At 42.7% G+C, this 23,510-nt stretch overlaps 1 protein-coding gene across 4 annotated transcripts in view; it reads right to left on the bottom strand.

Annotated features, from left to right (window-relative positions):
- Nucleotides 1-23,510, bottom strand: part of pms1 (PMS1 homolog 1, mismatch repair system component) — a 113,648-nt gene that overhangs the window by 65,903 nt on the left and 24,235 nt on the right. For all 4 annotated transcript variants that reach the window (XR_015757575.1, XM_043692840.2, XM_043692842.2 and 1 more), the window contains exons 4-5: nt 9,899-10,001; nt 1,295-1,458 (exon numbers count right to left, since the gene is read on the bottom strand). Coding sequence is in view for 3 of the 4 variants with exons in the window: in XM_043692840.2 (XP_043548775.1) it covers nt 1,295-1,458; nt 9,899-10,001 (267 nt within the window). In the remaining variant the exon portion in view is untranslated. The remainder of the gene's footprint in view (nt 1-1,294; nt 1,459-9,898; nt 10,002-23,510) is intronic.

Below are 23,510 nucleotides of genomic sequence, written 5' to 3'. Positions count from 1 at the left end.
TGAACAAGTCAAGAGGACAGTGCCAAGTTTGAGGCATGGGACTGGGATAAGGTGGAGATGGTGGGGGGGGGAGGAAATGAGGAAACTGGTGAAATTCAAATTAATCCCATGTGATTGCAGAATCCCAAGGCAGAAGATGTGGCCTTCACTCCAACCAGTCCATAATCCCAAATTAAACTCGTCCCATTTGCCTCTTCCTGGCCCGTATCCCTCTAAGTATTCTTATTTATGTATCTATCCAGAGTTCTTGTGTATATTCAAGACTGAAGTAGATTCTTGATCAGTTGGGGAATCTAGGGCACAGAGAAAACCTAGGAAGGTGGGGGTGAAAAATGCTGGATTAGCCATGATCCAGCTGAACGGCAGAGTAGGTTCAAGGGGCTGAAAGAGCTACTCTTGGTCTTGTTTCTTATGATCTCATGGTCGAAATATTTTGGTACTTCAGGTTAGGAGAAACCAATTAACTTTTTCCCAATTCTTACACAAAGCAGGTGCACATAAGCAGGTAGTTGCAATTTTTAAACAAAAAAATGACAAACTGTCAAAGAGTGACCAATGTCCTTACTCTGCTCAATGAACAAACTGTATGAATACATAGTAAAGTGTAAAATAGGACTAATAAAGTAAGGAATGTGATGTAACTGGTTTCCTTCCAGAACATTTCAGCTATGAATAGCTCTGAACAGCTCACAGTTTAAGACGACAATTGCTTGGAATCTTGTAAAATTACATGGAGCAAAAACATGCAAGGATTTTTAAACAGACATCTGTCCCTGCCCAACGCTTGTTAATGCTTGTTACATGGGTCAGGTTAAAATTAGGACTAATGGATAAATATGTCGACAAATATGCAAACTTGAGAATGCTAGATTGGGTATTAAAATATATAAATGTAATTTCAATTGCAAACTTAAAGCTGATGTACTTATCCTGAAGATAAAAATGATTTAATCTTAGAATGCTTTCAGCAAATGCATCTAAAACATATTGACAAAATAAAGAAAATATGAAACAGAACAAAACTGTGGCATGAAATTTCTGATCTACGAAATGAGTCTTGGGTTCATGGCATGCAATAAACTTGTATGCGTATGCTCAGGGAAGATGTTATGCAGATCCCAGATGCTTTTCCAGAGAAAAGAGCAAAAGAGGATAAAGGACCAACTTAGATTTTAAAAACTTTTCATTAATAGTTTTAAAATAATTCCTCTGACAAAGTATTTTGATGATTACCCTTTTATTGAAAAAGTCCAGATGTTCCATCAATTTAAAAATGCAAATAACTTTTCCTTACCTTGTTATGTGTGAAAATAATTCTTAGGTCTGGTTTTATTATACCATATGCCATCAGGAGGTCTTGAACTTTTTTCAGCTCATCTTTGCATTTTTTAGCAGTGGAGTAAAATTGCTTTCTTACAGGAATATTCTTAAAAAGTTTGAGCACAGTTACAGTTGTTCCTAACAGACATGAATAACAAACTGAAATTAGCAATGGACAAAAGGTGAGAGCAACCACTGAAAAATGGAAACATTGATGGAACTATGATGGAAGTTTGTTAGTCTATACAGAGATTACAGCAAAGTACAAAAAGACTGAAAGATCTGAAATTTAGATTTGCAAAATATATCAATATATTTGCAAAGTTTCAAAATGGGTGGCCTCTTGAGTGTCCCACTTTAAATGCTCCACTACTGATGGCTGTGCCTTCAGGTCATAGCGTCAATGAGATATACAGCATGGAAACAGACCTTTCAGTTCAACACATCCATGCTGACCAGATATTCCAAATAAATCCAGTCCCATTTGCCAGCATTTGCCCATATCCCTTTAAACCCTTCCTGTTCATATACCCATCCAGATGCCTTTCAAATGTTGCAATTGTACAAGCTTCCATCACTTGCTCTCGCAGCTCATTCCATACGCACACCACCTTCTGCATGAGAAAGGTGCCCCTTAGATCCCTTTTATACTTTTCCCCTCTCACTTTAAACCTATGCTGTTTGGACTCCCCCACCCTGGGGAAAAAACCTTGCCCATTTACCCTATCCATGCCCCTCATGATTTTATAAACCTCTGTAAGGTTATTCCACAGGCTCCAACACTTCCATGTAGCCCCAGCCTATTCAACCTCTCCCTATGGCTCAAACCCTCCAATGCTGGCAACATTCTTGTAAATCTTTTATGAATCCTTTCACATTTCACAACATCCTTCCTACAGCAGGGTGACCAGAATTGCATGCAGTATTCCAATAGCAGCCTAACCAAATCCTGTACAGCTGCAACATGACCTGCCAAATCCTATACTCAGTAACCTTACAATGCAGGTCATTTTGCTGTAACACAGTTGATGTATTGGGGAATACTGTTTCCAAATCGCAAACTTTTAAAACGTGTGTTGGCTGATTACATTGCCAACAGTTTAAGCACTGTTTCTAAAGCACGATTTTTCTATAATGTGGAGTTGCACAAGAATGCAACCACTGCGTTATAGAAGAAGACTGTAAAGGCAAGCATATCAAACGCCTTCTTCATTATCTTATGGTGTCTTGGCCCTATACATTGGAATACCTTTATTGCATCTCTGTACTTTTTACCCTGTTTTCCTCCTTTAAGAGATTCCTTAAAACCTATTGCTTTACTTTCTTGTGTGGTTTGGTGTCATATTTTGCTTCATAATGTTCTTGAGAAGTAATCTGGGGTGTTTCATTGCATTATATGCACTATATAAATCTACGTTATTGTTGTCATATAGATGTTTATAACAGGAAACCCCAAAACACAATTGCAATTACACAGAACTAATGTTGGAAATAGTCTTTTGCGAGTGTCAGTTTTTTTAAAACCATTGTGTCGCAGCGTAATGCTTAAAAGCCATCTTAGTTAGGCCACTTCATGAGCAGATAACACAAAACTGAAAATACAATATTCAATTTCAGCAGGTGAAGAACAGTTTTGCAAAATCTCAATGACAATTAAACTTATCATCATGGAATATGTGCATAGTTCAGCATATTTATACAGCATTCTGCAAATAATTTGTGGGCGGCATGGTGGCACAGTGGTTAGCACTGTTGCCTCACAGCGCCAGAGACCCGGGTTCATTTCCCGCCTCAGGCGACTGACTGTGTGGAGTTTGCACATTTTCCCCGTGTCTGCATGGGTTTCCTCCGGGTGCTCCGGTTTCCTCCCACGTCCAAAGATGTGCAGGTCAGGTGAATTGGCCATGCTAAATTGCCCGTAGTGTTAGGTAAGGGGTAGATGTAGGTATATGGGTGGGTTGAGTTTCGGCGGGGCGGTGTAGACTTGTTGGGCCGAAGGGCCTGTTTCCACACTGTAAGTAATCTAATCTAATCTAATCTAATCTAATTTGAAAATTAATCATATCACAATCTAATCTCATAATTAAATTGCAGTCAATTCTGCCATTCAACACAAATTGAGCCCAAATGTCAGGTAACTGATCATTTTTAAAGCTACACATTTAACTTTATACTTTACAAATATTTCTTGTGAACTGTACTGGCAATCAACATTTCCACAACTAGCAGATCTTCCATCCATTGTTCATGGATTCAGGATAAAGTTAATTTTCTACAGCACATCAGTAATCCTGCACGAATGGGTATGGTCACCTCCATATTCTGAATTTGAAGCAGCCCCACCTAGTGGTAGATCCACAAAGCTGACACGTCATTTTAGAATGATGCTCAAACAGGGACTGGGTTTCATATAAATGTAAAACACTATGAAGTTAAAAATAAAGAAGTTCAAAACTTGTGCAAGTTCCAAAATCCATTAGATTAAAATACTTCCAAACTTTGGCATATTTAGCCACTTACTTGTTTATAACCTGCTTTTTCGTCTTCTATGCACATAACTTCTGTACCATCTTTTAATATCTATCACATTTTCATGTTTTGAGATAAATTAGGGAATGATGGTAGCATAAAGATTATGTTGCACTGTGGCCATGAGTTCAAAATCCATGATGGCAGCTAGTGGAATATAAGCTTAATTATTCCAGAATTGGAATCTTAGTAATGGTGACGATGAAGACATCATTAATTATTATAAAAATTCATTTGTTACACATGTCCTTATGGGAACAAAATCTGCCATCCTTACGGAGTCTGATCTACGCATGACAGTAATATGGTTGATGTCTAATGACTCTGATATGCCCAGCAAGCCATTTAACTTCAAGGGTAATGAGAGATCAACATCAATAAATGACGTTGACAGCAATTCCCACATCCCACAAAAGAATGAAGGGGAAAAAAAACAAGTGTCAGCTCAACTCATGAACAGCAGCATTGTTATCACAGGGTCAGAAGGCTGCAGGTTTTATGCTCTATCCCGAAGACATCTGTACATATTCAGGTAAGTCTCACAAATTATTTTGCAATTTAATTGTCTGTAATTTGCCAAGCAATGATGGATAAACTATTCGTGTTCCCTATAATTTTACTTTTCTGAAATGGATAGCAAAGTCTGGAGTCCGCAAAAACACAATTAAGTCCAGAATCCAAAAAACAATGCTTCCATACTTCCCCAGAAGATGTTTTCTTAAATTTCAAATTGCAAGCAAGGTGAAATCATTGAACTAATGAACAGTTGTCCTTTAATACTATTAGTTTAACAGTAAAATCTTCAAAAATGGCACACCTTGTAAGGGGGAAGTGACGAAGACCTGAGGGGCAGCCGGGTAGGTTTTTTTCCCTTTAAAAGCGCGCAGGAGAAGAACCCGAGGCACTACAGAGGTAGTGTCTCCCACCCGCCCTCCTCCTCTAACCTAAATAATAAGACCCGTTGTGGTAAGTAGGTAAGTGCTGCATTTTGCTTGTTGTATTCTTTAGACCCAGTTTTTTTTATAAAAGGTTACTTTCAGAGGGATGGCAGTGAAGGCAGTGCAATGTTCCTCTTGCAACATGTTTGAGGTGAGGGATGCCATGGACGTCCCTGCTGATTACACTTGCAGGAAGTGCACCCATCTCCAGCTCCTCCAAGACCGTGTTAGGGAACTGGAGCTGGAGTTGGATGAACTTAGGATCATTCGGGAGGCAGAGGGGGTCATAGATCGGAGCTTTAGGGAAGTAGTAACTCCAAAGATGGCAGATAGATGGGTGACAGTGAGGGGGACTGGGAGGAAGCAGCCAGTGCAGGGACCCCCTGCGGCCGTTCCCCTCAAGAACAAGTATACCGTTTTGGATACTTGTGGGGGGGACGACTTACCAGGGGTAAGTAACGGGGCTCAGGCCTCTGGCACGGAGCCTGTCCCCGTTACTCAGGAGGGAAAGGTGGAGAAGAGCAGAGCAATAGTAATTGGGGACTCGATAGTTCGGGGCACATATAGGTGGTGTTGTGGGAACGAGAGAGACTCACGTTTGGTATGTTGCCTCCCAGGTGCAAGAGTACATGATGTCTCTGATCGTGTTTTCCGGGTCCTTAAGGGGGAGGGGGAGCAGCCCGAAGTCGTGGTCCACATTGGCACCAATGACATAGGTAGGAGGAGCGCTGAGGATGTTAGGCAGGCTTTCAGGGAGCTAGGTTGGAAGCTCAAAGTTAGAACGAACAGAGTTGTTGTCTCTGGTTTGTTACCCGTGCCACGTGATAGAGAGTCGAGGAATAGGGAGAGAGAACAGTTAAATGCGTGGCTACAGGGATGGTGCAGGAGGGAGGGATTCCGGTATTTGGATAACTGGGGTTCTTTCTGGGGAAGGTGGGACCTCTATAAACAGGATGGTCTGCACCTGAACCTGAGGGGCACCAGTATCCTTGGTGGGAGGTTTGCTAGTGCTCTTGGGGGGGGTTTAAACTAACTCTGCAGGGGCATGGGAACCCAGACTGTAGCTTTAGGGTGCAGGACCTGGAGTGTAGGGAGGTTAGGAACATGGCATCAATTTCAAAGGAGGGTGCCTGTAAACAGGAAAGTGGCTTGAAGTGTGTATACTTCAATGCAAGAAGTATACGAAATAAGGTAGGTGAACTTGCAGCGTGGGTTGGTACCTGGCACTTCGATGTTGTGGCTATTACGGAGACATGGGTAGAACAGGGACAGGATTGGCTGTTGCAGGTTCCAGGGTTTAAATGTTTTAGTTGGGTCAGAGGTGAGGGTAAAAGAGGGGGAGGTGTTGCATTGCTTGTCAAAGATAGTATTACAGCTGTGGAAAGGACGATGGATGAAGACTCGCCATCTGAGGTAGTTTGGGCTGAGGTTAGGAATAGGAAAGGTGAGCTCACCCTGCTAGGAGTTTCTTACAGGCCTCCTAATAGTCCTAGAAACGTAGAAGAAAGGATTGCGAGGATGATTAAAGAGAAGAGTGAAAGTAATAGGGTGGTTATTATGGGGGACTTTAACTTTCCTGATATTGATTGGGAAAGCTATAGCTCAAGTTCGTTAGATGGGTCAGTGTTTGTCCAATGTGTGCAGGAGGGTTTCCTGACACAATATGTAGATAGGCCAACAAGAGGTGAGGCCATACTGGATTTGGTTCTGGGTAATGAACCAGGCCAGGTGTTAGAATTAGAGGTAGGTGAGCACTTTGGGGACAGTGACCACAATTCGGTGATTTTTACTCTAGTGATGGAGAGGGATAAGTGTGCACTACAGGGCAAGAGTTATAGCTGGGGGCAGGGAAATTATGATGCGGTGAGACATGACTTAGGATGTGTGGCTTGGAATAGTAAGCTTCAAGGCAAGGGCGTAATTGATATGTGGAGCTTGTTCAAGGAGCAACTATTGAGTGTCCTTGATAAGTATGTACCCGTCAGGCAGGGAGGAAAGGGTCGAGTGAGGGAGCCGTGGTTTAATAAGGAATTGGAATCCCTTGTTAAATGGAAGAGGGCGGCCTATGTCAAGATGAGGGGTGAAGGTTCAATTGGGGCGATTGAGAGTTATAAGGTAGTCAAGAAGGACCTGAAGAGAGAGCTAAGAGCAGCAAGGAGGGGACATGAAAGGTCCTTAGTTGGTAGGATTAGGGAAAACCCTAAGGCTTTCTATAGGTATGTCAGGAATAAAAGAATGACTAGGGTAGGAATAGGTCCAGTCAAGGATAGTAGTGGGAAGTTGCGTGTGGAGGCTGAAGAGATTGGGGAGACATTGAATGAATACATTTCGTCAGTATTCAATCAGGAACAGGACATTGTTGTCAATGTGAGTACTGAGTCACAATTAAGTAGAATGGATGGCTTTGAGGTATGTAGAGAAGAGATGTTGGAAATTCTGGAAAGGGTGAAAATAGATAAGTCCCCTGGGCCTGATGGCATTTATCCTAGGATTCTCTGGGAAGCAAGGGAGGAGATTGCAGAGCCATTGGCCTTGATTTTTATGTTCTCGTTGTCTACAGGAGTAGTGCCAGAAGATTGGAGGCTAGCAAATGTGGTTCCCTTGTTCAAGAAGGGGAGTAGGGATAACCCTAGTAACTATAGGCCGGTGAGTCTCACTTCTGTTGTGGGCAAAATCTTAGAGAGAATTGTAAGGGATAGAATTTATGAACATCTTGATAGGAATAATGTGATCAAGGATAGTCAGCATGGTTTTGTGAAGGGCAGGTCGTGCCTCACAAACCTTATTGAATTCTTTGAGAAGGTGACTAAGGAGGTGGACGAGGGGAAAGCGGTAGATGTGGTGTATATGGATTTTAGTAAGGCGTTTGATAAGGTTCCCCATGGTAGACTACTGCAAAAAATACGGAGGTATGGCATTGAGGGTGAGTTGGAGGTTTGGATTAGGAGTTGGCTGGCCGGAAGAAGACAGAGTCGTTGATGGCAAAGGTTCATCTTGGAGTGCCGTCACTAGCGGTGTTCCGCAAGGATCTGTTTTGGGACCATTGCTGTTTGTCATTTTTATAAATGACCTGGAGGAGGGGTTAGAAGGTTGGGTGAGCAAGTTTGCGGATGATACAAAAGTCGGAGGAGTTGTAGACAGTGAGGAAGGACGTGGCAGGTTACAGCGGGATATAGATAAGCTGCAGAACTGGGCAGAAAGGTGGCAAATGGAGTTCAATGTAGCTAAGTGTGAGGTGATTCACTTTAGTAAGAGTAACAAAAAGATGGGGTACTGGGCTAATGGTCGGATACTTGATGGTGTGGATGAGCAGAGGGATCTTGGTGTCCATGTACACAGATCTTTGAAAGTTGCCACCCAGGTAAATAGTGCGGTGAAGAAGGCATATGGCGTACTGGCTTTTATTGGTAGAGGAATTGAGTTCCGGAGTACTGAGGTCATGTTGCAGTTGTATAAGACTCTGGTGCGGCCGCATCTGGAGGCCATACTATAGGAAGGATGTGGAGGCACTGGAACGGGTGCAAAGGAGGTTTACCAGGATGTTGCCTGGTATGGTAGAAAGATCGTATGAGGAAAGGCTGAGGCACTTGGGGTTGTTTTCATTGGAGAAAAGAAGGTTTAGGGGTGACTTGATAGAGGTGTACAAGATGATTAGAGGTTTAGATAGGGTCGACAGTGAGAATCTTTTTCCACGTATGGAGTCAGCCATTACAAGGGGGCATAGCTTTAAATTAAGGGGGGGTAGGTATAGGACAGATGTTAGGGGTAGGTTCTTTACTCAGCGAGTCGTGAGTTCATGGAATGCCCTGCCAGTAGCAGTGGTGGACTCTCCCTCATTATGGGCATTTAAGCGGGCATTGGATAGGCATATGGAGGATAGTGGGCTCGTGTCGGTTAGATGGGCTTGGATCGGCGCAACATCGAGGGCCGAAGGGCCTGTACTGCGCTGTATTCTTCTATGTTCTATGTTCTAAGGTGTACCTGGGATTGTGACATATTTATTACTGAATAGCCTCACTAGCCTTGAAAAGCAAATTTTATATTAATGGAGATGTTTGACATTCCAGTACGATTAAAATGCACATTTTAACTTTTCTAAAGAAAGTTGGTGCATCTTATGTTTCAGTCCCCATTGCAAGTCCCAATCAGTTATTGTTATTTAAACTATTGCAGTCAGCAAGCGGAAAACTCAGTGCATTTTACTTTGTGGTAACTGTCCATTGGAATATTCGATATTCAAGAATGTTCCAATTAATCTATTTAATGCCATCGCTCTTACTGTATACCTCACAATCCCCTCAACCTGACGTCATATTTGTAATAATGATTGAAAGAGGAAACTCATGCCACAGAAATAGCAAAAACATTCGCGAGCAACGTTTCTTGATGTCCTTTAGCAACAAGCATCGTTGATTCACCTCTGACTGCAAACTCCTGGCCATGATGTTATTTGACATCTTAAAGTTAATTTATATCCTTACTTCTGACATCCAATCACTGCAAATTTATTCATTTAAAACATACAGAATTTCCCTTATATACTACTAAACATACTGTATATTTGATCTTATTTTGTTGATGCTGCTTCCAGCTGTTATCATTTAATAATAATATAAATTATTATATATTAAATGATAAATTATTAAATTAATTAAATTGAACTTTGCCTTAATTTGTTCCAAAGTTCGCTACAACAGTTGAAAATTCAAAAAGTTGAGATGTGAACTCGCTTAAATACAAGGATGATTAGATTAGCTTAGATTCCCTACAGTGTGGAAATAGGCCCTTCAGCCCAACAAGTCCACACCGACCCTCCGAAGAGTAACCCACCCAGTCTCATTTCCCTTTGACTAATGCACCTAACACTATGGGCAATTTAGAATGGCCAATTCACTGGACCTGCACATCTTTGGACTGTGGGAGGAAACTGGAGCACCCGGAGAAAACCCACGCAGACAGGGGGAGAATGTGTAAACTCCACACAGACAGTCACCCAAGGCTGGAATCGAAGCTGGGACCGTGGTGCTGTGAGACAGCAATGCTAACCACCGAGCCACCGTGCCGCCCCAACATGCAACACACCCATCTTTGACATAAGAAAAATGAAATACCTTGGCCCATGTGAGAAGGTTTCTGTGCAATGATGTGTCCCGCTTTGTCCAAAGTATACTGAGTACTCACATCATCAGCAGTCGTTTTAGTTGTGATAACAACCTGCAAAAAAGAAAGTGAAGCTGAATGATATTTGCATAATAAACATTTTAATGCAATATTCAAGGTGAACCCTAATGGCTCTATGGGTAAATGCACTGACTGCTGTAGACGAGTGCAATGTAAACCAGGTCCAGATGTAACAATTGGTTGTGGAAAGCTATGTTTCAATTGCCCTCAATGTTTTGGGTTAGGAAAACGTCAGCGAGAAATCCTGTTCTGATCACTAATTAGTTGAAAGGTATGTAAATACGGTGCCATGTGAGCTAGTCTAAGGCTCAACTGTTACTAGCATCACTCCAGTCGTCACTCACTTTCAAGACTCACACATGAAGGATATTCTCAGAAAAACATAGACATTTCATTTAGTTCATAACAATTCTAATTATTCAGAAAACTATCATTGCACTAAATATCAAAACTACTGTAATGTGGCTGTATAACACAAAAATCTATTTTAGTGTTGTGCAATTTTAACTATATTTTAGATGAACAAATTAAAGAGAAATAATAAATGCTTAAAATATCAAAATGCATAAAATATTCTCACAGCTTGAAATAAAAAATTCCATGTGGCGGCACGGTGGCACAGTGGTTAGCACTGTTGCCTCACAGTGCCAGAGACCTGGGTTCAATTCCCGCCTCAGGCGACTGACTGTGTAGAGTTTGCACATTCTCCCCATGTCTGCGTGGGTTTCCTCCGGGTGCTCTGGTTTCCTCCCACAGTCCAAAAATGTGCAGGCTAGGTAAACTGGCCATGCAAAATTGCCGGTAGTGTTAGGTGAAGGGGTAAAATGTAAGGGAGTGGGTCTGGGTTGGTTGCGCTTTGGCAGGTCGGTGTGGACTTGTTGGGCCAAAGGGCCTGTTTCCACACTGTAAGTAATCTAATGTAAGTAATCTAATATAAAAGTCTTGCAACTTATTTTTGTTTAAGTGTTGAGTTTTCAATTTTGTGTTATTTTGTGTCTTCAAACACAACACATGCAAAAACTGATTTGGCTGGTCTCCTTTGCAGCCATCTTCAAGGACAGGTAAGGCTGTCTAGTAATGGATTAGCTCATATACTATGGTACCATTCTTCATATCCTGTACCTACTTAAAATTTTTATGAAAGGTCAGGAACAAAAGGCCATTGATTTAAGGAAATCAGTTATAGAAGAAAAGACAAAATGGGGGATATTTTGATTTACAAAGTGAGTTACAATCTGGAATGCACTGCTTGAAATTAAAGTATAAAACTTTCCAAAAGAATCTGGAATAGTATTTGGAGAAAATTGCAGGGTCGGGGAAAGGGCTTAAAGATGGGAAAAACTGGGTCAGTAAGGCTACATAATGAGAGAAAGACTTTGCTTGACTGAGTCAGAAGAAAAATTGCATTATCTGGGAATTTGTATCAAAATGAGAATTTTGTACAAAGGGAGAAAAGGTGCTTTAAGCAAGATTTACTGCAAGCATTGCTATGTGCTGAGTGGAGAATTCAGTAAAGGGTGCTTTGCCTCTTGTTTTCAAGCCTACAGCATTTAATTTCTGATTTTGTATAACTGAGAACAGTTACTAACTGGTAGTACTAGAAATTTTTATCAGCATTGTATTGCTTTATTAGCATTGTAAACTGGCAGATGGAGGCCATATTAATTATAAATGAATAAACAGGCAATTATTAATTAATTATCACATATTAGTGATGCGCTAGAGCATCAGGACATGAAGCTTCTAGATTTAGGTGTGATCCAGGGCAAACACATCTGCAACTAAGTTCTTGTGGCAGCAAGACGTTCGGTTCAGAGTTATTGAACTGAAAGCCAAGCTGCAAACACTGTAGCACATTACGGAAAGGGAACGGTTACTTTATTCTACGAGAAGTCATGTCCCATAGCATAGGACTTTCTGAATTGGCCAGTGATCTGGAACAAGGAGGTGTGACTACAAACAGCTGAGCAGCCGGTGCAGAGAAGAATTCACATTCTTGGATCATTGGAAACTCTTCTGGGGTAGATGTGACCTGTACAAGAAGGATGGATTGCACCTGAATTGGAAGGGGACTAATATACTGGCGGGGAGATTTCTTAGAGCTGCCCAAGAGGATTTAAACTAGTATGCTGAGGAAAGATAGCAGTCTGACACAGATACAATTGGGAAACGGAGGAAGTCAAACAATCAGGGCAGGCAGGTACAAAGCAGAGAATGAGATAGGACTGATAAACTGCATTTATTTCAATGCAAGAGGCTAACAGATAAAGCAGATCAACTGCGGGCATGGTTAGGTTCGTGAGATTGGGCTATCATAGCAATTAGAGAGATGTGGCTCAGGGATGGACAGGACTGGCAACTTAATGTTACAGGGTTTGGATGCTATAGGAAGGATATAAAGGGGAGCAAGAGAGGAGGGAGGAGTGGTGTTTTTGATTAAGGATAACATTACTGTTGTACTTGTGGAGCACATTCCTGGAAATACATTAAGGGAAGTTATTTGGGTGTAAGTAAGAAATGAGAAAGGGATGGTCACCTTACTGGGATTGTACTGTAGACCTAGGAGAAAGTGAAGACTGCACATGCTGGAGTTCAGAGTCAAAACATGCAGTGCTGAAAAAGCACAGCGGTCAGGCAGCATCCAAGGAGGAGGAGAGTCAACATTTCATGCATAAGCTCTTCATCATTCCTGATGAAAAGTTTAAGCTCGAAATGTCAACTCCCCTGCTCCTCGAATGCTGCCTGACCGATTGTGCTTTTCCAGCACCATACTTTTTGACCCTTGTATTACAGACCCCCAATAGTCAATGGGAAATTGAGAAACAAATTTGTAAAGCGATCTCAGCTCTCTGTAAGAATAATAGAGTGGTTATAGTGGGGGATTTTAATTATGCACACATAGAATGGGACTGCCATAGTGTTAAGGGTTTGAATGGAGAGGAATTTGTTAAGTGTGGACAGGAAAATGTTTCTGATTCAGAATGTGGATGCACCTACTAGAGATGGTGCAAACCTTGACCTACACTTGGGAAATAAGGCAGGGCAGGTGACTCAGGTGTGGGCAGCACTTTGGGGCCAGTGACCATAATTCTATCAGTTTTAAACAGTGATGGAAAAAGATAGACCGGATCTAAAATTTCAAGTTCTAAACCAGAGGAAGGCCAAATTTTATGTTATTAGGCAAGAATTTTCACAAGTTGACTGGGGGCAATGTCCGCAGGTAAAGGGATGGCTGGAAATTGGGAAGAATTCAATCACAAGATAACAAGAGTCCAGAGACAATATGTCCCTCTGAGTGAAGGGCAAGGCTGGTAGGTGTAGGGAATGTTGGATGACTGGAGAAATCGAGGTTTTGGTCAAGAAAAAAGAAAGAAACATATGTTAGGTATTGAGTGAATCTCTAGAAGAGTATAAAGGCAGCAGGGATATACTTAAGAAGAAAATCAGTAGGGCAAAAAGGGGACATGAAATAGCTTCGGCAAATAGGATTAAGGAGATTCCAAAGGGATTCTACAAATACATAAAGGACAAAAGGGTAACTAAGGACGGAATAGGGCCCCTTAAAGATTAGGAAGCCTGCCTACATGTGCAACCGCAGAAGATAGATGAGATACTAAACAGGTATTTCGTATCAATGTTAACTGTGGAGAAGGATATGGAAGAAAGAGAATGTGGGGAAATAAACACATCTTGAAAAATGCCATTATTATAGACATGGCAGTGCTGGACATCTTAAAACACATAAAGGTGGATAAATCCCCAGGATCTGATCAGGTACACTCTCGAACTCTGTGGGAAGCGAGGGGCGAGATGGCTGGGCCCCTTGCTGAGGAATTGGAGGTGAAGTGCTAGAAGACTGGAGGTTGGCTAATGTAGTGCCACCATTTCAGAAAGGTGGTAAGGAAAAGCTAGGGAACTATAGACTGGTGAGCCTGACATCAGTGGTGGGCAAGTTGTTGGAGGAAATGCTTAGGGACAGGACTTACATGTGTTTGGAAAGGCAAGGACTGACAAGAGATAGTTAAAATGACTGTGCATGGGAAATCCTGGCTCACTAACTTGACTGAATTTTTTTGAAGTAGTAACGAAAAGGACTGATGAGGGCAGAGTGGTGGATGGGATCCATATGGACTTCAGTAAGGTGTTTGACAAGGTTCCTCATGATAGACTGGTTAGCAAGGTTAGATCACATGGAATACAGAGACAACTAGCTATTTGGATACAGAACTGGCTTGAAGATAAAAGACAGAGGGTGGTGGTGGAGGGTTGTTTTTCAGATTGGAGATCTGTGATTAGTGGCGTGCCACAACAATCGACGCTGTGTCCACTGCTTTTCCTCATTGATGTAAATGGCTTGACTGTGAACATGGGAGGTATGGTAAGTTTGCAGATGACACTAATGTTGGAGGTGTAGTGGACAGCGAAGGTCTCTCAGAGTACAATAGGATCTTGATCAGATGGGCCAATCGGCCGAAGATTTGCAGATGGAGTTTAATTTAGATAAACGTGAGGTGCTGTATTTTGGAAAGGCAAATCAGGGCAGGACTTACACACTTAATGGTAAGGCCTTGAGAGTGTTGCTGAACAAAGAGACCTTGGAGTGCAGATTCATAGTTCCTTAAAAGTGGAGTCGCAGGTAAATGGGATAGTGAAGAAGGCGTTTGGCATTTTATATCCTTGCCTTTATTGGTTACTGCATTGAGTATAGAAGTTGGGAGGTCATGTTGCAGCCATACAGGATATTGATTAAACCACTTTTGTAGTATTGTGAGCAATTCTGGTCTCTCCTACAGAAGGATGTTGTGGAATTTGGAAGGGTTCAGAAAAGATGAACAAGGATGTTGCCAGAGTTGGAGGGTTTGAGCTACAAGGAGAAACTAAATAGGCTGGAGCTGTTTTCCATGGTGTGTCGGAGGCTGAGGGGCAACCTTACAAAGCATGGATTGGGTCAATAGTCAAAGTCGTTTCCCTGGGTAGGTGAGTCCAAAACTACAAGACATAGATTAAAACTGAGAGGGGAAAGATATTAAATGGACCTATGGGACAGCTTATTCAAGCAGAGAGTGGTGCATGTGTGGAATGAGTTGCCAAAGGAAGTGGTAGAGGCTGTACGATTATAACATTTAAAAGGCATCTGGATGGGTACATGAATAGGTAGCTTTTTGAAGGATATGGGCAAAATGCTGGCAAGTGGGACTAGATTAATTTTGGATATCTGGTCAGCATGGACAAGTTGAACTGAAGGGTCTGTTTCCGTGCTGTACATCTCTATGACTCTAAGTGAGGCAGGTAAGAGGACCCACAGCACAGGACCCTCAGCTTTTGCAATAATTCAACAGGTTTGAGGCTGTCACCTAGTTTGGATGAGTGTGAGAGCTGCAGGGTGGATGAATTAATTGGCCATGCACATAGAACATAGAAGAATACAGCGCAGTACAGGCCCTTCGGCCCTCGATGTTGCACCGATCCAAGCCCACCTAACCTACACTAGCCCACTATCCTCCATATGCCTATCCAATGCCCGCTTAAATGCCCATAATGAGGGAGAGTCCACCACTGCTACTGGCAGGGCATTCCATGAACTCACGACTCGCTGAGTAAAGAACCTACCCCTAACATCTGTCCTATACCTACCCCCCCTTAATTTAAAGCTATGCCCCCTTGTAATAGCTGACTCCATACGTGGAAAAAGATTCTCACTGTCAACCCTATCTAAACCCTCCAATGACAACAACCCCAAGTGCCTCAGCCTTTCCTCATACGATCTTTCTACCATACCAGGCAACATCCTGGTAAACCTCCTCTGCACCCGTTCCAGTGCCTCCACATCCTTCCTATAGTATGGCGACCAAAACTGCACACAATACTCCAGATGCGGCCGCACCAGAGTCTTATACAACTGCAACATGACCTCAGGACACCGGAACTCAATTCCTCTACCAATAAAAGCCAGTACACCATATGCCTTCTTCACCGCACTATTTACCTGGGTGGCAACTTTCAAAGATCTGTGTACATGGACACCAAGATCCCTCTGCTCATCCACACTATCAAGTATCCGACCATTAGCCCAGTACCCCATCTTTTTGTTACTCTTACTAAAGTGAATCACCTCACACTTAGCTACATTGAACTCCATTTGCCACCTTTCTGCCCAGTTCTGCAGCTTATCTATATCCCGCTGTAACCTGCCACGTCCTTCCTCACTGTCTACAACTCCTCCGACTTTTGTATCATCCGCAAACTTGCTCACCCAACCTTCTACCTCTCCTCCAGGTCATTTATAAAAATGACAAACAGCAATGGTCCCAAAACAGATCCTTGCGGAACACCGCTAGTGATGGCACTCCAAGATGAACCTTTGCCATCAACTACTCTGTCTTCTTCCGGCCAGCCAACTCCTAATCCAAACCTCCAACTCACCCTCAATGCCATACCTCCGTATGTTTTGCAGTAGTCTACCATGGGGAACCTTATCAAACCCCTTACTAAAATCCATATACACCACATCTACCACCTTACCCTCGTCCACCTCCTTAGTCACCTTCTCAAAGAATTCAATAAGGTTTGTGAGGCACGACCTGCCCTTCACAAAATCATGCTGACTATCCTTGATCACATTATTCCTATCCAGATGTTCATAAATCCTATCCCTTACAATTCTCTCTAAGATTTTGCCCACAACAGAAGTGAGACTCATCGGCCTATAGTTACTAGGGTTATCCCTATTCCCCTTCTTGCTAGCCTCCAATCGTCTGGCACTACTCCTGTAGACAACGAGGACATACAAATCAAGGCCAATGGCTCTGCAATCTCCTCCCTTGCTTCCCAGAGAATCCTAGGATAAATGCCATCAGGCCCAGGGGACTTATCTATTTTCACCCTTTCCAGAATTTCCAACACCTCTTCTCTACATACCTCAAAGCCATCCATTCTACTTAATTGTGACTCAGTACTCACATTGACAACAATGTCCTGTTCCTGATTGAATACTGACGAAAAGTATTCATTCAATGTCTCCCCAATCTCTTCAGCCTCCACACGCAACTTCCCACTACTATCCTTGACTGGACCTATTCCTACCCTAGTCATTCTTTTATTCCTGACATACCTATAGAAAGCCTTAGGGTTTTCCCTAATCCTACCAACTAAGGACCTTTCATGTCCCCTCCTTGCTACTCTTAGCTTTCTCTTCAGGGCCTTCCTGGCTACCTTATAACTCTCAATCGCCCCAATTGAACCTTCACCCCTCATCTTTACATAGGCCACCCTCTTCCATTTAACAAGGGATTCCAATTCCTTATTAAACCACGGCTCCCTCACTCGACCCTTTCCTCCCTGCCTGACGGGTACATACTTATCAAGGACACTCAATAGTTGCTCCTTGAACAAGCTCCACATATCAATTACGCCCTTGCCTTGAAGCTTACTTTTCCAAGCCACACATCCTAAGTCATGCCTCACCGCATCATAATTTCCCTGCCCCCAGCTATAACTCTTGCCCTGTAGTGCACACTTATCCCTCTCCATCACTAGAGTAAAAGTCACCGAATTGTGGTCACTGTCCCCAAAGTGCTCACCTACCTCTAATTCTAACACCTGGCCTGGTTCGTTACCCAGAACCAAATCCAGTATGGCCTCACTTCTTGTTGGCCTATCTACATATTGTGTCAGGAAACCCTTCTGCACACATTGGACAAACACTGACCCATCTAACGAACTTGAGCTATAGCTTTCCCAATCAATATCAGGAAAGTTAAAGTCCCCCATAACAACCACCCTATTACTTTCACTCTTCTCTTGAATCATCCTCGCAATCCTTTCTTCTACGTTTCTAGGACTATTAGGAGGCCTGTAAAAATCTCCTAACAGGGTGAGCTCACCTTTCCTATTCCTAACCTCAGCCCAAACTACCTCAGATGGCGAGTCTTCATCCATCGTCCTTTCCACAGCTGTAATACTATCTTTGACAAGCAATGCCACACCTCCCCCTCTTTTACCCCCACCTCTGACCCTACTAAAACATTTAAACCCTGGGACCTGCAACAGCCAATCCTGTCCCTGTTCTACCCATGTCTCCGTAATAGCCACAACATCGAAGTGCCAGGTACCAACCCACGCTGCAAGTTCACCTACCTTATTTCGTATACTTCTTGCATTGAAGTATACACACTTCAAGCCACTTTCCTGTTTACAGGCACCCTCCTTTGAAATTGATGCCATGTTCCTAACCTCCCTACACTCCAGGTCCTGCACCCTAAAGCTACAGTCTGGGTTCCCATGCCCCTGCAGAGTTAGTTTAAACCCCCCCCAAGAGCACTAGCAAACCTCCCACCAAGGATACTGGTGCCCCTCAGGTTCAGGTGCAGACCATCCTGTTTATAGAGGTCCCACCTTCCCCAGAAAGAACCCCAGTTATCCAAATACCGGAATCCCTCCCTCCTGCACCATCCCTGTAGCCACGCATTTAACTGATCTCTCTCCCTATTCCTCCACTCTATCACGTGGCACGGGTAACAAACCAGAGACAACAACTCTGTTCGTTCTAACTTTGAGCTTCCAACCTAGCTCCCTGAAAGCCTGCCTAACATCCTCAGCGCTCCTCCTACCTATGTCATTGGTGCCAATGTGGACCACGACTTCGGGCTGCTCCCCCTCCCCCTTAAGACCCGGAAAACACAATCAGAGACATCATGTACTCTTGCACCTGGGAGGCAACATACCAAACGTGAATCTCTCTCGTTCCCACAAAACCGCCTATCTATGCCCCGAACTATCGAGTCCCCAATTACTATTGCTCTGCTCTTCTCCACCCTTCCCTTCTGAGTAACGGGGACAGGCTCCGTGCCAGAGGCCTGAGCCCCGTTACTTACCCCTGGTAAGTCGTTCCCCCACAAGTATCCAAAACGGTATACTTGTTCTTGAGGGGAACGGCCGCAGGGGGTCCCTGCACTGGCTGCTTCCTCCCAGTCCCTTACACATTTGTGGGCGGCACGGTGGCACAGTGGTTAGCACTGCTGCCTCACAGCGCCTGAGACCCGGGTTCAATTCCCGCCTCAGGCGACTGACTGTGTGGAGTTTGCACGTTCTCCCCGTGTCTGCGTGGGTTTCCTCCGGGTGCTCCGGTTTCCTCCCACAGTCCAAAAGATGTGCAGGGTCAGGTGAATTGGCCATGCTAAATTGCCCGTAGTGTTAGGTAAGGGGTAAATGTAGGGGTATGGGTGGGTTTCGCTTCGGCGGGTCGGTGTGGACTTGTTGGGCCGAAGGGCCTGTTTCCACACTGTAATGTAATCTGTAATCTAATCTAAACATTTGTAAGGGAAGCTATTCAAGAGAGTATGGTGGTGCAGCAGCGGCAGCAGCAGGGCGGGGTGGTGGTTTTGTAAAGAAAGAAGACAGTGATAGTAAGGGAACGGTATAGTGAAGGGGATTGGCAGTGGTCTCTGCAGCAAAGAGTGATAGTCAGATGGCTGTGCTGTTTGTACGTTGTCAGGATTTAGGATATTTCTTTTTGACGAGAGAAGAATTTGTCATGGGACTGAGTAAAATCCAGTCATCACTGTCCATGTTGGTTCCAACTACATAGGTAGAACTAGGTAAAAGGTTCTGGTGAGGGAATATGGAGAAGTTAGGTATTAAATTAGAAAGCTAAATTTAAAAGGAATAACCACCCGAATTACTCACTGAGACACATGCAAGTTGGGATAGGATGAATAATATTAGAGAAATGGAAAGTTCATGGAGCTCTAATTTGAGTACTGAGAAACGTGTGATCTAGACTGCTGGGATGATCTTAATCTTAATCTCTGCTGGGACTCCAGTTCTCAGATGCTGTATATCTAAAGAAACAGAGTTTTCTTTAATCTTAACAATTTGGTTGGTGAAGTGTGAGGTGCTGAGGGATTAAGCTTGGGTAAATGTAATAAATCAAGGGAGAGAGTTGAGGGAGGAGAGTGAAATACTAACATGGAAAATGAGAGTCAGGGAACGGCAGGACGAGATGGAGAGGAAAAAAGAAATCTGCTGCTAAAACTAGATGTTACCAAAACATAACAAAAAACTTCTGATTCTGAATTAGTGTAGCATCCGTTAAAAAGTAAATGAATCGATCGTGCACTTTGAAATGAATAAATGTGCTCTGAAAGTCTTTATAGAGACATAGCTGCAGGATGACAAGGGTTGGTTTTGAATATTGAGGAGTACAGGACATTCAAGAATAGGAAGTTAGGTAAAAGAAGTGGGGCAACACGCCTGAGATAGTATTCATAGATTCACACAGCATAGTAAAGACCCTTTGGTCCATTGAGTCTGCACCGACATAACTATCACTAAAAGTGCGCTAATCCCAATTTCCTGCACTTGCCCCATATCCTTGAATGTTATGATATTTGAAGTACTCATCCAAATATTTCTTAAAGGTCATAAGGTTTTCAGCCTCCGCTACCTTCTCAGGCTGTGCATTCCAGATTCTCATCACCCACTGAGTGAAACTTTTTTTTCCCAAATCCCCTCTTAACCTCCTGCACCCATCCTAAAATTATGCCCTCTCATAATTGACCCTGAACCACAGGAAACAGCTGCTCTCTATCCATCCTGTCCATACTCTTTTAATCTTATACTCCTCAATCATGTCCCCCCTAAAGAACACAATCCAAGGCTATCTAATCTCTGCTTACAGCTCAATTTCTCCATCTCAGGCAACATCCTGTTGAACCTCCTCTGTACCCCTTCTAGTCTATCACATCCTTCCTGCAGTGATGTGACCAGAACTGCATACAATACCCCAGTTGCAGCCTGACCAATGCTCTCTGTACAACTCCAACATTACCTCCTCCTTCTTATACTCTATGGCATGACTGATGAAAACAACTATGCTATTCAGGTACTCTGACAACTTTAGGGATCTGTGAATAATTACCCCAAGCTCCCTCTGTTCCTCGAAACAACCAAGTGTCCTGCCATTCATTAAATACTCCCTCATCGTGTTTCTCCTCCAACAGTGCATCACATTACACTTATTAAGATTAAATACGATCTGCCAGTGGTCTGCCTATCCGACCAACCCATCTATATCTTCTTGTAAGCTACAACTATATTCTTTGCTATTAACAGTCTACCAAGCTTGGTATTATCTGCAAATTTGCTTAACATTCCCCCCATATTTCAATTAATAAGAGTCCCAGTACTGATCCTTGGGGTACACCAATGGACACTGGCCTCCAGTCATTAAAACAGCCTTCTATTACACTTTGCATCCTATTACTAAGCCAGTTTCTGCTTCCCATAGCAGTCTGGGATTTAATTCATCTAGGCCAGGAGCCTTGTCTATTTTTAAACCTGACAAAGCCGCCAATACTTCTCCATTTCCTATGTCAAACTGTGCAAGTTCTTCACAGTCCCTTTTTCCTGAATTCTGTACCTATTTTTCCCTTGTCCAGAGTGAAGACTGATGATAAGTATTCATTCAACTGCCTTCCAATATCCTGCAGCTTCACACACATGTTGCCCCCTTGGTCCCTAATGGCCCTACCTTTTTCCCTGGCTAACCACTTTAATGTATTTATAAAATACCTCAGGATTCTCCCTAATCCTGTTTGCAAGAACCTTTTTCATAACCCCACTGGTGCAATAGTTAGAGATGATCCTGGTTTAGTAGATAATGATATGCAATCAGTTTGGATGGAGATCAGAGGTAGTAGGGGAAAGAAGTCACTAGTGGAAATGATCTACAGGCAACTATGATGGAGCAAGAAGTACACAACAAGAAATTTTGGGTGTTTATGATAAAGAGACAGCAACAATTATGTGTGATTTTAATCTGCATATAAACAGAAAAAGAATCATATTATACAGTCAGAGTCATGCAGCATGGAAACAGACTCTTTGGTCCAACCAGACGAAAATGAGGACTGCAGATGCTCGAGATCAGAGCCAAGGTTAGAATGGTGCTGGAAAAGCACAGCAGGTCAGGCAACATCCGAGGAGCAGGAAAATTGACATTTCGGACAGGTCTGTATTGAGTCTTCAACGTTTTACAATTTATAGCAATGATTTAGCTGAGGGGATCAAAGGTAACATAACAAGGAAGCAGTGGGCAAAACCCTGACACATGGAGTAATGTGTGGAAAAATGTAGAATTGATCATTTTGGCAGGAAGAATTAAAAATAAACAGTATTATTTAAGTAGAGAATGAGTACAGAGTCCAAGGTTCAGGAAAGACCTAGATGTTCTAGTGCATGAGTCACAAAAGGTTGGTTTGTGGGCACAAGAATTTAAAACTATTGGAATGCTTTTCTTTATCACAAAAAGAATCAAACATAAAAATAAGGCTCCAAATTGTGTTCAGAAGAACAGTCACGGGACCTGAAACATTAACTCTGCTTTCCCTCCATGGATGCTGCCAGAACTGCTGAGCTTCTCCAGCAATTTCTGTTTTTGTTTCAGATTTCCAGCATTCACAGTTCTTTGTTTTGTATAAAAACAAGGTTGCAACACTTCAATTATGGTATCATCATACCTCAAATACTATGTGCGCCTTTGGCATCTTTCTTTAAGGAAGGACACAAATACTTTGGAGATGGTTCAGGGGAGGATTACTACATTGATACTTGGATTATGTCGGTTATCTTAGGAGGAAATGTTGGAAAGACAGATCAAGCTTGTTCCCAATGGACTTTAGAAGTTGTGTGAAGTATATAAGATCTTAAATGATCTTCACAAAGTGGAAATTATGTTTACTCTTGTGGATCAATCTAGAGTCAAGTCACTTTTAAAAATACGGGATGCCCCTTTAGAATAGAGATGAGGCGAATTGTTTCCCTTGAGGATTTGTACAACTTTTGAATGCATGTACCTAAGGAGGTGGTAGAAGTGGTGTCTTTAAAAATATTAAGGGGGAGATGGGTTATCAGGATAGATGGGAACATGGGACTCAGAATACAAATAGTTCAGTGGAGCAGGTCTGAAGGGCAGAATGGCCAACTTCTGCTCTTAATTTGTATGCTCAATGGTCCTTTATAACAGCCTGCCAAGACATGATGGGACCAACAGTCTCTTTCCATGCAGTACTGTTCTAGATTTCTTTAATCCCTTCCCCAGTCCTGTAAAGGACTATTTGTGAATATGCAAGAACCGATTCAGTGAGCTCCCCAAGTAGCCTGCCTAAAATCAGGAACAAATGCTGGGAAATCACAGGTAATATACACATATTCTTTAATATGGCAGAAACAATTCAAAATGTAGAATTGATCATTTTGGCCTCTTCATTTTCCAGAGGAGGATGTACTAAGTATTCCCCCTGCAGCAAAAGTGCTGCTAACTGAAATTTTACAATATATATGCAGTAATGGGCTTGGGGAAGAAAGTAAGAGGCAGTGCAGGAAAGATTAACTCGATTGGGATGAGAGGGTCGTCCTATAATGATAGGCTGACTAAACTGTGTTACATTCTCTTGAGGTTAAAATGTAAATTTTAATAAAATTCTGAAAGGGACTTGACAGGGTAAATTGTCTCTCCTCACCATGGAATCCAGAACATCAGGG

The sequence above is a fragment of the Chiloscyllium plagiosum genome, unplaced genomic scaffold (genome assembly GCF_037043375.1).
Source record: "Chiloscyllium plagiosum isolate Xiang-an unplaced genomic scaffold, Cpla_swu_hap1 HiC_scaffold_7, whole genome shotgun sequence".
NCBI classification, from domain to species: Eukaryota; Metazoa; Chordata; class Chondrichthyes; order Orectolobiformes; family Hemiscylliidae; genus Chiloscyllium; species Chiloscyllium plagiosum.
Note: the sequence above shows the minus strand (reverse complement) of the source record. Positions and strands in the feature narration are given on the sequence as shown.